Raw genomic sequence first — 14704 nt, 5'->3', positions numbered from 1 at the left:
TTTTATATTTATTATAACAAGGCAAGACTTTATGGTTAACAAAAAAAGCAATACTTGGGCGGTGCTTTTCAAATCTTTGTAACAGCATATTTTTATTAAGCTGAACTAGCACTTTTTTAAAAGCTAAAAGTTAAGTAACAGTAACATTATAATATGTTAGCAGAACCTTACACAGTAGTAGATACTTTTTAAGGACACAACCAGTGCACCCAGAACAATGGTTTCCTTGTTTTATTTTATTTTTTGCTGTAGCTGATTTTTCAGCACACAGACACAGAGATACTTGCTGCTTTTAGCTCAGAAAATGCTTAATACAGTTAAAATGATTACTTGACACAAGCAAAGGCTTAGCTATCAATCTGCCTTGTGGTCAGCTGCATTGCTAGGCCACAGGTCATGCCTTGTATTCAGCTGTAAAGCTAATACTTCTTAATAATCTAAATTATTGTTAACCTAACAGTATGCTATCAGAAAATTATTTTATTTTAGGGTAATAACAAACCTGCGCACTACAATAAGAAGATAAATCTTGTCTTCTTCCTGAAACTGGCTAATGAGCAACTATTACAAACATTCAAACTATTTCATTCAATATGACAAGAGGCAGGATAAAAGTTGGTTGCAGGTTATTCCCATATGGCTGCTATTCCTTAAATGCCAAAAGCTTCAGAGACCACTGTAGCCAGGGTGCAAGCTTTATGGCCTAATGTCAGGAGCGAAGCAGCCTCTGGTAACTCACAGTTTTCAGGCCTTGCACCAGGCTCTTTCAAGCCAGAGAGCAGGGCCAGACACAGGCATGGGCAAACCATGTGGCCATCTGGGGCCTGGACGGAAAGGGGGCCCAAAAATGGTAATTTAAAATTTTTTATTATCGTTATCTCTGGCAAAGATGAGTCTAGGTATGGTGCTGCCAGAGAGATGAATGCCCACCTAACTTAATGCAAGGTTGAGAAGCCCAGAAAGCAGTACAAAGTACAATGGTGTTGAGTTCCTTAAATATCCCTGGAAATTTGTCCCATTAATTGTAAAAGATGGAATTTCTCAAGGGTTCATGAGGTATAAACAGTCAGCAGTCCCCACTGGATCTTTCAGACTTGATACTTGGTCATAGAAGAAAAGTTGCCCTTTGGGTAGTTAATTCAGATTAAAGCAAAGCATGAATTCAAAGTGGAATCATTACTATTGAATAGCTCCTTCCAGCCATCCTCTTTTTTCAGACTGAGTGTTCTATTTCTGGGATCATACCGATTCAAACCAGAAAAGGAGTGACTTATTCTGGAATAAGAAGGCTCATACAAGGAGTGAATCCAGAAGAGCTCCCCCATGTAGACAAGCCCTTCTGAGTGAAATGTTCCCAGGAACAGCTCTGCGGAGGGTTGTTATTTGCTAGGTAATTGCTGGCTGCAATGTTGAGTCTCATCATTCTGTGCATTGCCTTGGCAAGGAACAAGGGGTGTCCTAATTTCACCTTGCTGCCCTTTAGACACAGATTATTAAATGCTGGGTAATAAGTAATCAAGTATTTTAAGCTACAGAACCTTGTCACAATGGGAACAGCACAAGGACACTTTTCCTGGAAAACTGAACTTTAGTTCCAGCAAAGCCCAGATTTGTAAACAGATGAGGGGGTTTATCCTTTGTCACACTGTAATGGGTAGAGGAACTTGGAACCAAAGGCTCCTCCTCCTCCTCTCCCAGAAAGCCCAAGACCAAATACCAAATTCCTCCAGTGAATGCTGATATCGCTGGATGACTCTTTTAGAAGGGAAGGGTCACTCCAAATGTATCAGACACTTTCCCTGCCATCATTGAATAAACAATTCCAAGAACACTGAATCTTTAGAAAATACATACAGTATTTTTGTTACTTAGATATCGGTGGAGGAAAAAAATTTAGAAGGACTTGTTGCAAGTCTGGCTCAGGTCCCTTTCCCCTTGTGGATAAAGGATGGCCCAGGCAGGTTACCTGTAGTTTGCTGCCTGCTCCCCACCCAGCTCTCTGTGAGTGGCCCCCTTACTGCCACCTTCCAGGGGGCTGTTCCAAGTTCTTCACATCAATCCAGTCTATAAAGAGAGGAACAGGCTCTGATGCATCTAATAGCCTCCAAGTCACTTAAGGGTATGTTGCCCTCTCACCTGCTTGTCCAGCTTTCATCCTTCTCTGGGCTTTCTGGTTTTTTGAGATACCAGCCTGGCTAATGCTAGCTTGGTCATTAGGATAGGCCAGCTGCCAACAACCTTTCCAAGCTGTGGGCTGGAACAACCTGGCCTCAGTCTGACATGGGCTGGATGGCTTCTATGGCATGTCAATGGTGCTGTGTGTGTTAGGGAGGGCGGTGCCTCCCCTGGGCCTGTGCAAAGCAAAGTAGCTAGGAGCTGTATCCTTGCCACTGCTGCTTATCACAGCTCCTCCCCCAGGAGGGGCGCTGTGATGAGCATCCTCACTGCTGCTGCTTTTACACTACGACTGTAGACGAGGAAGAAGCATTAGTGGTAAGCGCACAGCTGGAAGTTATCCAGCTCAAGGCTGCGCAGCTCATTGTTGCTTAGCTGCAGTGCAGGTGCAGGCATAGGCAAAGCCCTCAGGCTCTGCAGGCTGGATGCAGTTTGCAGACTATATGTTACAAACCCCTAGGCTAAACAACCTCCAGTCTAACTGGGCTCCAAACTAATTAGTCCATCCTTGGTGTCTTTATCAGCAGATGTAGCAGGGTTTGCATCAAGATTGGTCAGTGGCTGGCTGCCCAGTTCACTCAACCAGTGCTGGATGAGGCTATAGCATACGAATACCAGAAGTATCAAGTCCAGTCTTCCCTGTTTTTGCTGGAAGATTGTACTGTGAACTTTCAATATCCTAATAGAAGGCAGGGGTTGTGAATCTATAGCAAAGACATCCTTTATCTGAAGTGTTCTCTAGTCATTTTAAGTTAAATTTGTATTAAAACTCCACCAGCCCTCAAATATAGACTTTTAAAGGGTTTGACTAAACTCTTCCTCTCTCAATTGCAAAGTGTAACAGGGAGATGAACGCTGCCATTACTTTAAGAGGAAAACTTGCAGCAGAATAGAGGGTAGCTGTACAACTGCAGGCACCAGGGAAGTCCTGTTACCTGGGTAGAGGGCTGGCTGTTAAGGCAGAGGAGAACACCTACCACCAGTCAAGGGAACACTGCAGGGAGTAAGCTGGCAGTGGAGGCAAACAATTAGTGCCATAGTTTAGGAGGGCCTAGGACAGGTGCGGCCCTGCTGCAAAAGGGCAGTAGAGCAGAGCCTAGCCAGGCAACAAGGAAGCAGCTGCGGCTGTACTTGTGAGCTCACATGGCAACTAGCCGACAGGTCCAGATGAAGCAGCCCTGCAGGTGGTGGGGAGGGCCACATGACCTGAAGGGGCAGGATTTAGGAGATATAAAAGCCCAGGGCTTAATACTTAAGAGGTAGTCTGTCTTGGTAGGCTAACAGGGAAAACGCTCTCCCCTGCACCTGCCTCTTGTAGGCTAAAATCAAGTGTTAACACTATTCTGTTACTCAAACTGAGATGGATTTAAATAGCATTGTGTAGTGGAGGGTGCACCCCTATCCAATGCACTGTGGACAGGGTGCCCTCAGTCTTGTAATTAGCTTCCCACTGGCCAGCTTCCAGTGCAAGGATCTTGGCTATGCGCCTAGTTTATGGAAATGGGGGACTCCTTCCTCCTGTAGCCTTTGGTTAAGGGCAAATGAGATTTGGGGGGTATCCAAACCCAAAGCCTCCAGGCTTGGGCCTGCACATAGGATGCCTGCCAATGGATTTGGGAGTATCTGAAGCACCAGGGTGAAAAGTCTGGGGTGGAGGATATTTGCTGGTTGTAGCACCACATATGATGTTTGAATGATTGAGTGTTGCTCAATCAAGAGGATTCAGAACTGATTTGGCTAATTTGACATGGAATACAAAACATTTTCAACCATCTCCCCCCCCCCCCCAAAAAAAAAAACCAAAACCCCAAACAAACAACCCACCAAAAAAACCAAACCAAAAAACCAAAGTAAAACAAAATACAGCTCTGTCAGAGACACTGGCTAGAAGCTGTTTGCCCTGAAGACTATAAGCTACTGGAGATGGAGGAACCCTGTACTACAAAGACCAGAGCTAAGAGACCCAGGGACTTAAGCGATAGCCAGTGTACTTATGTTTACATTGGAGATATTACCAGCGGTTTGGGATTGGGACTGAAGAGAAGACCAGGAAGTCCCAGGGGTGTCAAAGAGGCATACAACAGTTGTGGGGTTGGGCCGGGTCCCAATATGGAGCAGGTTTCTGTTAAATGAAGAAGACTAGAGAGGGTGAGAGACTTGAGCACAGTGCCTGAGAAGGGCGGAATTAGAGCCAGGGGCACGTAGTGCAAGAGGGGTGAGGAACATAGCCTGAGAAGGGTGGAACCAGAGAAGCATCACCTGAGAGAGGTGAGAAATGGTGTCTGGAACTCATGGCCCAAGTGCGGGAAGGATCAACAGGGCCAGGGATCCCATAGCTCAGGAGGGGCAAAGACCAATTAGGAGCCTGAGCCCAAAAGGGGCAGAGATGGGTATGGGCAGGAAGGCCCAGATTGACTGAGTGGAAATTGGGCTGAGCACCTGCTGAGGAGGGATTGGTAACACCTATGAGGCATGGGCATGTCTTTAGTGGATGTCGGATGCCACAGAATTAACCCTTCAGGCAATTATTGCACTGGAGCGCAAGAGGTCCCACTTGACACCTGGGAGGAGAGTTTGAGACCATAGAGTCCAGGAGGGACTTGGTGGTTAGAAGCACAGATGAGGGCTCACTCCAGAATTTTAGGGCAGCCTCCCTTTCCATCAGTTTAACTAATTGAAACAATATGTGGCAAGTGAAAGGGAAGCAAGGAAACCCAGGGAGCTGGGGTGGGTGCAGGAGCTGTGGCCACCAGGGAGCATCGCTGCCACCTCTGGGGCCCAGTCTTGCTACACAAAGCTTTGATTTTTGACTCTCATAATTTCACTAGTTTTTCATTCATTAGAGAATCTTCTAGGGTAGACTCCTCCTCCCCACCATCTTAATGTGAAAAATCAGACGGGAAAACAGCTTTTAGATAACTGTCTTTCCTCTGTTCATCCTAAACAAGTCAAAGGGCACTCAAGTCTAATGCTTTTATCCTGGATGAAAATCACTTCCCATCTCAAGTGATCAAGTTTAACTTTCTGTTTGTCTGTGATGTCATAATCCTACTAGCTCTTCAGTCATCCATAGCATTTTCCAGGATAGACAACACTTGAATTTTAACTGAAAAAAGCACACAGACCCACCCCAGCCCAAATCTCATCATATAGAGAGGGCCTGAAAAATATTTTCCCCATCATAAGCAACAAAACCCCCAAACTAACCACAGCTTGACTATACTGACCTTGGCATCCAAGTGGTTTAAAGAAAAGAGTGTGAAACAGCAAAGAATAAAATTAAGGCCCAGTTTGTATCTGTGGGAATCAGTGGCCTTAGGATTTCCCTCTGTACTAACATCAGCTCCTGTGTCCTTATAGCTGGGAAAGCTGACAGTGCATAGTCTATCTAGCCTCTAGAAGGACTGGGACTGATCTTAACTTTGTGCTTGTTTAACTGTCATGGTTATCCTGGTCCATCTACTATGCTGACATCTACATGAGCACGAAAGAGCATGGTTATGAGACTTCTAAGTAGCTGGGGGGCCATATGCCTCACAGGCTGCACTAGTGGGGGCTGCAAACTGAGGGCTGCAACAGTACAGACCACGGGCCCCTTTGGGTGCTGTCCTACTGCATCAAGTACCTGGGTCTTTCCCAACGCTGCCATGCTGAGCATGTGGGCACTCCCTCCTGTCCTGCCCCCACCTACACTGCATGTATGGGCATAGATAGATACCCTATGCTTGCTTTCAGCTTCCTGGATGTGGACTTCAAATTACACTGGCACCCCACATCCTGGGTTTCTCTTGGAAGGATGTATTATGCTGGTCTACCCTGCCCCACCTTTTAGTGTGGGGCAGGAAGCAGAAACCAAAGAGAGGAGGAGCCTGGAGCCTCCAGCTGCTGCTGCTGCCATAGGGGAAACACTACAGCAGCTGGATGGGATCATGGGGCTACAAACTAACCTCTTGCAGGCTGTCAGTTAGAGAGCCTGGTATAGCTTTTTCTATTTCAGTATAAGCATGAGGAGATTGTACCGCTTTCATTGCACCAGGGCAGTTCATGCAACTCCACTTCTGTGTATGGTCAAGGCCTGAGTGTCAGGTGCTCTAGTTTCTATTTTCGTGCCTGACATGGAAGATGAATATGGGCCAGCAGTGTGATGAGGATGCCAATAGGGCAAATAGACCTCTGGCATGCATCAGCTGATGTGTTGCCAATAGATCCAGGGAGGTGATCCTCCCTCTCTATTCGGTGTTGGCCAGAGTACTGTGTCCAGTTCTGGACACTGCACTTCGAGGACATGGATAAGCTCAAGAGGGTACAAAGGAGGGCCTTGGTCAAGGGCATGGAGGATAGGCCCTACGAGAAGAGACTCCGGGAACTGGGCCTGTTCAGTTTGAGTAAGAGAAGGCTGAGAGGTGACTTGATAGCCACCTGCAAGTACATCAGGGTGAACAGCAAGATCTAGGTGAATTTTGGATTTTAAATTTCACTGCAGAACAACAAGGAAGTTTTTTACCTTCCTGCCTGCCATCTGACACCTCCAGGGAAGGAATTCTACCTGATCAACACATCAAAGAGCTACTCAGCACAGCTCACAAAGACACTCTCCCCAACCCAGGGGGACAGCCTTCCATCTTCAGCTCCCTCTGTGCAAAAATGAAGTTTATTTCCTACCTCTGGGGACTTTTTACCATCTTGTACCATCTACACTTTTCCCAGAGCCTGACGAAGGGACTTTGTCCTTTTCTGCAAGCTTTTGGGATCAATTTTCTTGCCATTTTCCAGTTGGTCTAATAAAAGGTATAATTTTGGAACCAAGAGTTCTAGTTTTTTGTTAGATCTAGGTGAGCAATTCTTCAGGAAAGCACCTCAAGGGAGGATGAGGACCAATGGACATAAGCTTATAACGGGTAAATTCAGGCTAGATACAAGAAAGAACTTTTTCTCTGTAAAGGTTGCCAGAATCTGGAACACATTTCCAGCAGAGGTGGTGCACTCACCATCCTTGGAGGTATTCAAGTGGAAGCTGGACACACACCTTGTTGAGTTTGTCTGAGGCCAATAATTTCCTGCCCATGGCAGGGGACCAGACTTGATGATCTTACAGGTCCCTTCCAGTTCTATGATTCTATGATAGATTGAGACCCTTAACCTTACAAACTTTCCTTTCAATGGACCACTTGATTTTTTTCTGTGGTTTTTTTGGGTTTTTTTATTTCTTTATTTTTTTGCAGGCTTGGGCAAACCCTTTTATTTCTATTTTTTAAGCTTAATTTCCTTTTCTCCCATTGGTGAAATAAATAAATACCTACTCTGCAGTGCAACTGGAAGGCTTTTTCAACTATCTTATGTAGAGTGCTTCAAAGTCCCAAAGGAGCAGCATCCTGGGTGGAGTGCACAGCAACAGTTACACTGGAGATTGTAGCTTTCTAGCACTCTGTTGGGTTTTGCAGCCCCTTACAGAAAGCAAATTGAAATGATCCAAGTCTGGTCTCTGCTAGAGGAGGACCTTTGTTCTGGAAAACAGTTCGGTATCACTTAGCATACACCTTGTTAAAGTGCCTTAGAGGCAAGGAGTTTTAATACCAATTTGCTAAATTAACGTGGGTGATGTCACAACCCAGTGATTTTTGTGCCTCGGCACTATGGAATTTCCTGGCCACATGAGAGCTCCTTTGCACGGCAGAGTGTTCTGCTGCAATTGAGAACCCGCGTGTAGGAGAGAGTTCCCGCCAATTTGCAGTTTCCTTTGCAGGATGCATTTCTTCTTTGCAGCACAGAAATGCACGGTGCAAAGAGTTCCCGCTAGTCGAATGTAAATTTGTGCCCCGCTATTGGCCAGTGCTAAATTATTCACACGTGGCGGCTAGTAATTGGCTCGCTGGCCGTTTAAAATTCCGCGCGACTTCCGCCCAAGTCGAAGAGCTTTGAGCATGCTGCAGAGTGCCTCTGAAGTTATCTGACTTGCGGCTGGCGATCGATAGACTGATCACCTATCGATCTTTCTTCCCGTCACCGAGCCCACCCCCAGACATACCCTTTTCCCCGCCAGCTTCGAATTGCGGACGGATTAACTGGCTTGGGCCCCGCCAGCTGGAACAACTCGTGTGGTTGTTCAGACGACCGGACCACCTGCGTCGTGATTGCAAGCGGCGTGAGTAAAGTTTTTTGCAACCAATAAGTTGTGTCTGCCTCTCCATTCCCCAGCCCGCCCTAACGTACGACCAATTTCTACCGCAACTCGAGTCGGCTCTGGCCGTCCGAGACAGGTGACAGTTTCTCTCTGGCTAGCATCTGAGGAAGCTCCATTGGGAAAGCTGTGTTCTGAAAAGATGAGTATTATGCAGGGAAAATCCAGATTACATGTACAGCAACTACAAGTGCTGCAGTTGAAGATATGCTATTTTTCAATGTAACGGCATAAAATAGGCAACTTTTTCTATACTTATATAAAGTGCATGGCAAATGAAACAAGCACTCCTGGCATTCCTTCCCATGGACTATCATGTGCATGAGAATTTACTGTGGCAGCAGATGCTCTGTGTATATATTTAAGATTGTACAGAAGAATGGCATGATGCTACCTGCAAATTACACACCATATCATTAAAGGCTGTTTCATAATACATTCATGCAAAGGTGACAGAATTGAGGCTTCACATTGAAATTTGGTGCTTCTTAGCTTTCAAACAGTTACCTAGATATCCCATTAATTGGGGGAAAAAAGAATTGTATGAAACTATTATTAAACAGAGCCAAGCAACATCTCTGGAACTTACCCATTAGCAAGCCTAACGTTTACATGGGAAAAACAGATTTATGGGAATGGTCCAGTTAAGGAGAAATTAGGTGTACCATTGCACAGGTATCGCTTGAAAGAATCAAACCAGCATGGGCCTACATGGGAAAACCAGGGCCTCTCAAACTCATTAAGATGTTTGAGAATTTGTGAAAAGTTAATGTACATCAAAGTGACTCACCAGGCATGAATTACCTGATTTTCATGAGGCTTCATAAGATCCTTCAAAGTGGATACTGAAGTAAGTGCATAACTGCAGGATAAGGACCAAAGACTCATTGTAAAGGAACATGGGCTCAAGCCATGATAAACAAAGGACTGCATTGAGCTGTTCCCTGGCGTGGAAGGAGTGTGCATGAGCGCTATATAAAGCATAACCATATGCTGTGGCACAGTGCATTTTCTATAGATTAAAAACTGTGTAGGGTTGTACAAAACTATAGATGTATTTGAATAAATAGGGTTGGGGAAGGTCTGGCAGGATACTGGCAGGTGACATTAGAGAAGTGGAGGTGTTCAGGTTATCAAGGAAACGACTAAGCTCTATGTCAAGACACACAACCCTGGTTGGCAGAATCTCCCCAGCAGAGATACTGGTGGCATAAAGGGGCTGTGATGACTTCTCCTCATGGAAACAGGTGATGAGAAGCAAAATAGGCTCAAAATGGGTGACTGGCCTGGAGGAAGATGGGCCCATGGCAGCTAGTGGAAACTTGGAGTCAGCCTGCACTAGTCTTTTCCTGTTGCATGGACATACTGTCCTCTGCTTGGACAGTTCATGGAGTACAAGCACTGAGATTGTTGGCTGTGATTTTGCCATCAGCATTTCTCCCTCATGTCTCATGATGAATCAACTCCCAGTTGCTGTGGGGGCCTTCATGCTGTTCTCCAAGCACAAAAGTGAGCCAAGGTCAAAGACAAGATTAAAAACCATTAACTTCTGGCCTGGTGTTTGGTGCCGTCCCATCTCCACTGCCCAGATGGGTGACAAGAACCTTTGTATTGGCATCCTCATTAACTATATTTTGGCCACGGCATGCTTAGGCTGTGGACTGTACAAATACATTATGGTTAGAAGTCTGTTGTCCTCCTCTCCTGAATACATGAGAGAAGTAAACACTGGAGTTGAGGGAGGGTATGTAAGACAGTACTAAGAAGCACTGAATGCTAGGCTGGACTCCTGGGTTCTGCTGGCATGCCATTGATTTACTCTGTGACCATGGCCATTTCCCTCCATTTTGCCATCTGCAAGTAGGGATAATGATACTGACCTGCCTATACAAAGTGCTTTGAGATCCTTATACAAAAGCAGTTACCACATGCTTTGTCGCTTTGATGGCTATGAGGGGAACAGCCTGTAAGGGTGTAGGAGGGAGCGCAGAAATCCTAAAGCCAATTCTATTTTGGTCTGGTAAATAAAAGGAAACAAGTGAACCCTTTTCATTTTGTTTCATTTATTTGGCAGTTATATCCAAACCTCTCCTCCCTGCTTCAAAAACATTACAAAAACAAGTAAAATAAGTTTGCTAAAGAGACCTATGGAATACTGATAAATTTCACACACGTACACAAGGGAAATATAGAGAGAATGGGAGCTTTTTTGTTTGTTTCTTAAATGGTGGCTTAAAAAAATTTGCCTTCCCTGCACCTTGCAGACTCTCCAGTGACTATCCCAGCAAACACTGCTTGGAGCTGTTCCTTCCACATTGGGGCAGTACTGTCCCCTGTGATTACAGAGAAGAGATGTTCATGCACCATGTATGTACCAACGTACCATTGCCCTCGGTGCTGACCACTGTTTTCAACAAATGTTACATTTTAAAGGGTATTTTTCTTACTAGGTTACTGGGGTGGGCAGGGGGAAACTCTGTAGGTAGCAGACCTGTTATTATAAAGACAATTTAACAAGCCCCAGCTGTCCTGGTCTTGGCTGCATTGGGGTGCAGTATCACATAGCTCATCAGGAACTCCACATATTTTGCCTTAACTGGAGCAGATTGTAGCCCTCTTGTGGGAGATTCAGGGCAGCTGAGACTACATATCCCAGCATGCACTGCTCCAAAGTGACCAGAGTAGTTTGGCTGCGTTGTATGCTAGAACCTGAAGCCTTTTCAGCTTGCACATCTAAAGTAAGTTGAGGATTGATCACAGGCCATGCTGCATAACTCTGCAGGTTGTATAACACCTCCAGCTGCAGTCTAGCCATCCTTAACCGCACAGAATTACTTCTTTGGTTGACCCCTCCCACTTTGAGATCTTCCTGGCTCAGGAATATGCTGTGTCCTCCCACCAATGAACACTCCTGCTTTAAGGCATGGCATTGTGTTTTCTCTAAGGCACTTTAACAGGCTGGAAGGAACAAGCCAGGAGCCATGAGGGACTTCCATGGTTTTAGACTATAATCAAATAAGGCAAAGAGTCCAAAGCAGTGCTCGGGCAACTCCAAACACAATGCATAAGCTTGTTCCCGCATCTGTGGGGGACTTGGGAAGAAGAGGATTTTGAAAAACAGCTCCCATTTTACTAGTGTTTCTTGCCCTGCAAAAGGTGAAGAGGAAACCAAAATAACGTAACTTGTGGAGCAGCACTGCCCTTTTCTTGATCTGGGAGACTGCCCAAAGCTCTGGAGGCTGGTTCTCCTCTCATGCATGTCAGTACGTGGATGTAACTCCACCCATCTTACTTTGGATTTATACTAAGGAAGAAAGGAGGCTCACCCCCTTGCTTTGTTTCTGTAAAGCCTGTGTGTTCTGAGGGGCAGATCGCCCTCTCCCACTCTGCACTAAATCCTTGTCTCTGGATTTACTCAGGCATCACTGAGAACAGAGCCCATGCTCTGATATCCACAGGCTGCAGAGAACATGGTGATAGCAAGACAAAGGCAACTATGAAAGGGGCTGGTTGCTCACTGTACTGGTTATAAACTGCCTTTTTTCTCTCTGCTCACTGGGTACTGCCTCTTCCTTTTCTCTGTCAGCCAACTCCTTTGAAAATGGGGAAGTTGGAGGCAGAAGTCCTGCTGACCTTTATGCAAGCGGAACAAACTTCTGATGTCACTGGAAGCACTCCCTGAATAAGCACTAGGAACTGCAAGACAGGCGGTGACAATTGCTGACATTAGGCAAAAGGAGGGTGGGTGGTGGAAAGTGAAGCTGCAAGAAGACATCTGGACTCAGCCTGTGTGTGACCATCTGGAATGTGCTTCAGGGACATGAGTACATGGCAGTGGGGTGTGTGGGCATGTACCTTGAACACAGAAGGCCCTGTGGGACCCAGCACAAGGGTGTTGCCAACAGAGTAACATGTTTATAACTGGGGCAATTCTAACAAAAAGCAGTTGGAAGAAAATGTTTCAGGAAAGATGATCATAATGGTCAGAGACCTGGACAGACAGGCCTTGTGGGATGTCACAGGGGTCCCTCCCCTCAGCCTGGTTCACCTGGAACCTTGGATTAGAGGGAAAGGAGAATCCAGCTGACCTCACAGCAAAGGGAAGTAGAGAGAGAGAACACCACTCCTTTATCTAAGGCTTCAGCTAGCAGTGTGCTGTTAAAGCATCCCTTTTGGTGTTACTTTCCTACTGGGGCATCCCTCTGGCCCTTACCTAGCACAGCTCTCAGTCCCATCCACACACATTAGGGAGACCTTGTACAGTGACACAAAGCTGGGATAATCACTCTAGAGCAGGGGCGGGCAGGCAAAGTCCAGTCCATGGGCTGAATCTGGCCCTTGATGGGCTGCATTTCCTAGCAGCCCCTGCCTGCATTGCTGCAACTAGTTTCTATGGAGACTCCAGGAATGGTGGGGCCATGACAGCGTGGAGCCAGGGTTTCCATAGAGACTGACCCAAGCAGTGCTGGCAGGGCTCGTGGGTGGGTGGGGAGCTGTTCCAGGGCCAGGATTTTGTGGCAGTGACAGTGTGAGGCAGAGCTGTGATCCGCTGCCTGCATGCCCTTGGCAGGGGCATGCAAGCAGCCGACTGCAGGTCTGGACTGGCTTCAGACCACGTTGTCACCACCACAAAATCCCAGCCCCAGCTACTGGGCAGCTCCCCACCCACCTGCGTGCCCTGCCAGCACCGCTTGGGTCGGTCTCCATGGAAACCCTGGCCGCTGCTGAGGTCTCCATGGAAACTGGCTGGAGGGATGTGGGCAGGGGCTGCTGGGAAATGGTATCCGGCTCCCGGCAATGCTGATAGTTCCCTGCTCTAGAGCCTAGAGAGAACCACAGGATCTGGTTGTATCCAACCACCCCCACAGAGAATCCCCATTCTATTTATTACATGAAATCCTGTTTCATTACCTTGAGGGACACAGCAGCACCTGCCCTTCAGCTCTGGGCTTATAAGTTGATTGTACTTGCTGGGTACACTTCAATACAAACCGTGCACAGAAGCTACAGCACTTTCATTAACAAAAAGCATCTTGTGTTTCCTTGAAAGATCTAGAGCTACAAGATACAAAAGTGGAATTGCTACCATAGAAAATAAAGTAATAAAAAAGAGGGAGTTGGCCTGCAAGTGCAATGAGAAGAAATACTGTAGCACCTTTAGGAAGGGGTGGGTGAGATGAGGTCAAAGGGAACAGTGCCACATTGGAGCCCACACTGCACTGGAGTTGCTGCTGGGGACTGGCTGGCTGAAGGCAAGGGGCACATTGGATCGCTGTCAGTGGAATGTCACCAGGGACTCCAGGTGCCTCATAGCCCATGGGAGACAGGGTTTAAGACCCTCCCCACCCCCACCCCTACCCCAACACTTCCCTGGGATTCTCACTTTAGCTATAAAGCCAAGTGCCAATTTTCTCTTAAGTCATTTCTCTATACAGGGGAGCAGATGGAGAATGAGAGCCACATGGAGGAAGGGCAGTAGCAGGGGTGACCTGGAGCTTGGGGAAGGACACAGAGTGGGAGATGTGATGAGGGAGGTGGTGTAAGGCAGAAAGGTTAATGGAGAGTGGATGGCCATGGGGTGAGGGAAGGCAAAAGTCCCTGGATGACAGCGCTACACAGGAGATGCACTCAGTCACAGTGCTGTCCCTCACATGCTGCTGCAGTCAGTGCTAGAGGATGCTGTTCCTCAGAGCTTGTACTAGAGCTTGCCAGCAGGCTGCAAACATTGCATAAGGTTAAAGACTCCCTCCCCACCAACACTGACCCGCTCTCCTTCCCCAGATTCCCCTTTTAGCATAGAAACCCACACTGACTGCCCTCCATGGCCATTCTCTACACAGATCCATAGATCCCCTCCATAAGGGAGATCACAGGGGCTGTGGTAACTTCCTCCTGGCCTTGCTACCCCCCAGCAGTGAACACTCCCTGAATGTGGGCTGCACTCCCCTCCCCCACTGCATTACAAAACAAAAATCCCAACGCTATACAATGTAAATATCTGTGATTGGGCAATGGTAGCAGACACTTGTGCATACTGAGGTCGGCATGGAGAGACAGGGCAGCAGGTCAGGCCCAGCCTCCAGGCTCCTCTAGCACAGAGTCCCCTTACATCTCTTTGGTGCTCATTCGCTTGGTCTTCTCAGCTGTCTCCTGGGGAAAGAAAGACCTAGGTTAAGGGTAGGCAACATTTTTTGGCCAGAGTGCCAAAAACCACCACAATGCCTACCTTGGAAGGTGCCGGAGTGCCGGCATGGCAGAAAAACAAAATGAGGGCGGGGGTACATGGCAGGATGCCCTGCTTGTGCCCCTTGCCCCCCACCCAAAGCCCCTGCCCCCCAGCCCTGCCACCCT

The 14704-nt window shown here is 47.0% G+C and overlaps 1 protein-coding gene across 1 annotated transcript in view; it reads right to left on the bottom strand.

The window, feature by feature from the left end:
- Positions 1-10397: 10397 nt before the first annotated feature.
- Positions 10398-14704, bottom strand: part of FSTL1 (follistatin like 1) — a 28057-nt gene continuing 23750 nt past the window's right edge. Inside the window, exon 10 of the mRNA XM_014524112.2 lies at positions 10398-14503. Coding sequence (XP_014379598.1) covers positions 14459-14503 — 45 coding nt within the window. The 3' untranslated portion in view covers positions 10398-14458. The remainder of the gene's footprint in view (positions 14504-14704) is intronic.

Source organism: Alligator sinensis, unplaced genomic scaffold (genome assembly GCF_000455745.1).
Source record: "Alligator sinensis unplaced genomic scaffold, ASM45574v1 scaffold1301_1, whole genome shotgun sequence".
Classification (NCBI taxonomy): Eukaryota; Metazoa; Chordata; order Crocodylia; family Alligatoridae; genus Alligator; species Alligator sinensis.
Note: the sequence above shows the minus strand (reverse complement) of the source record. Positions and strands in the feature narration are given on the sequence as shown.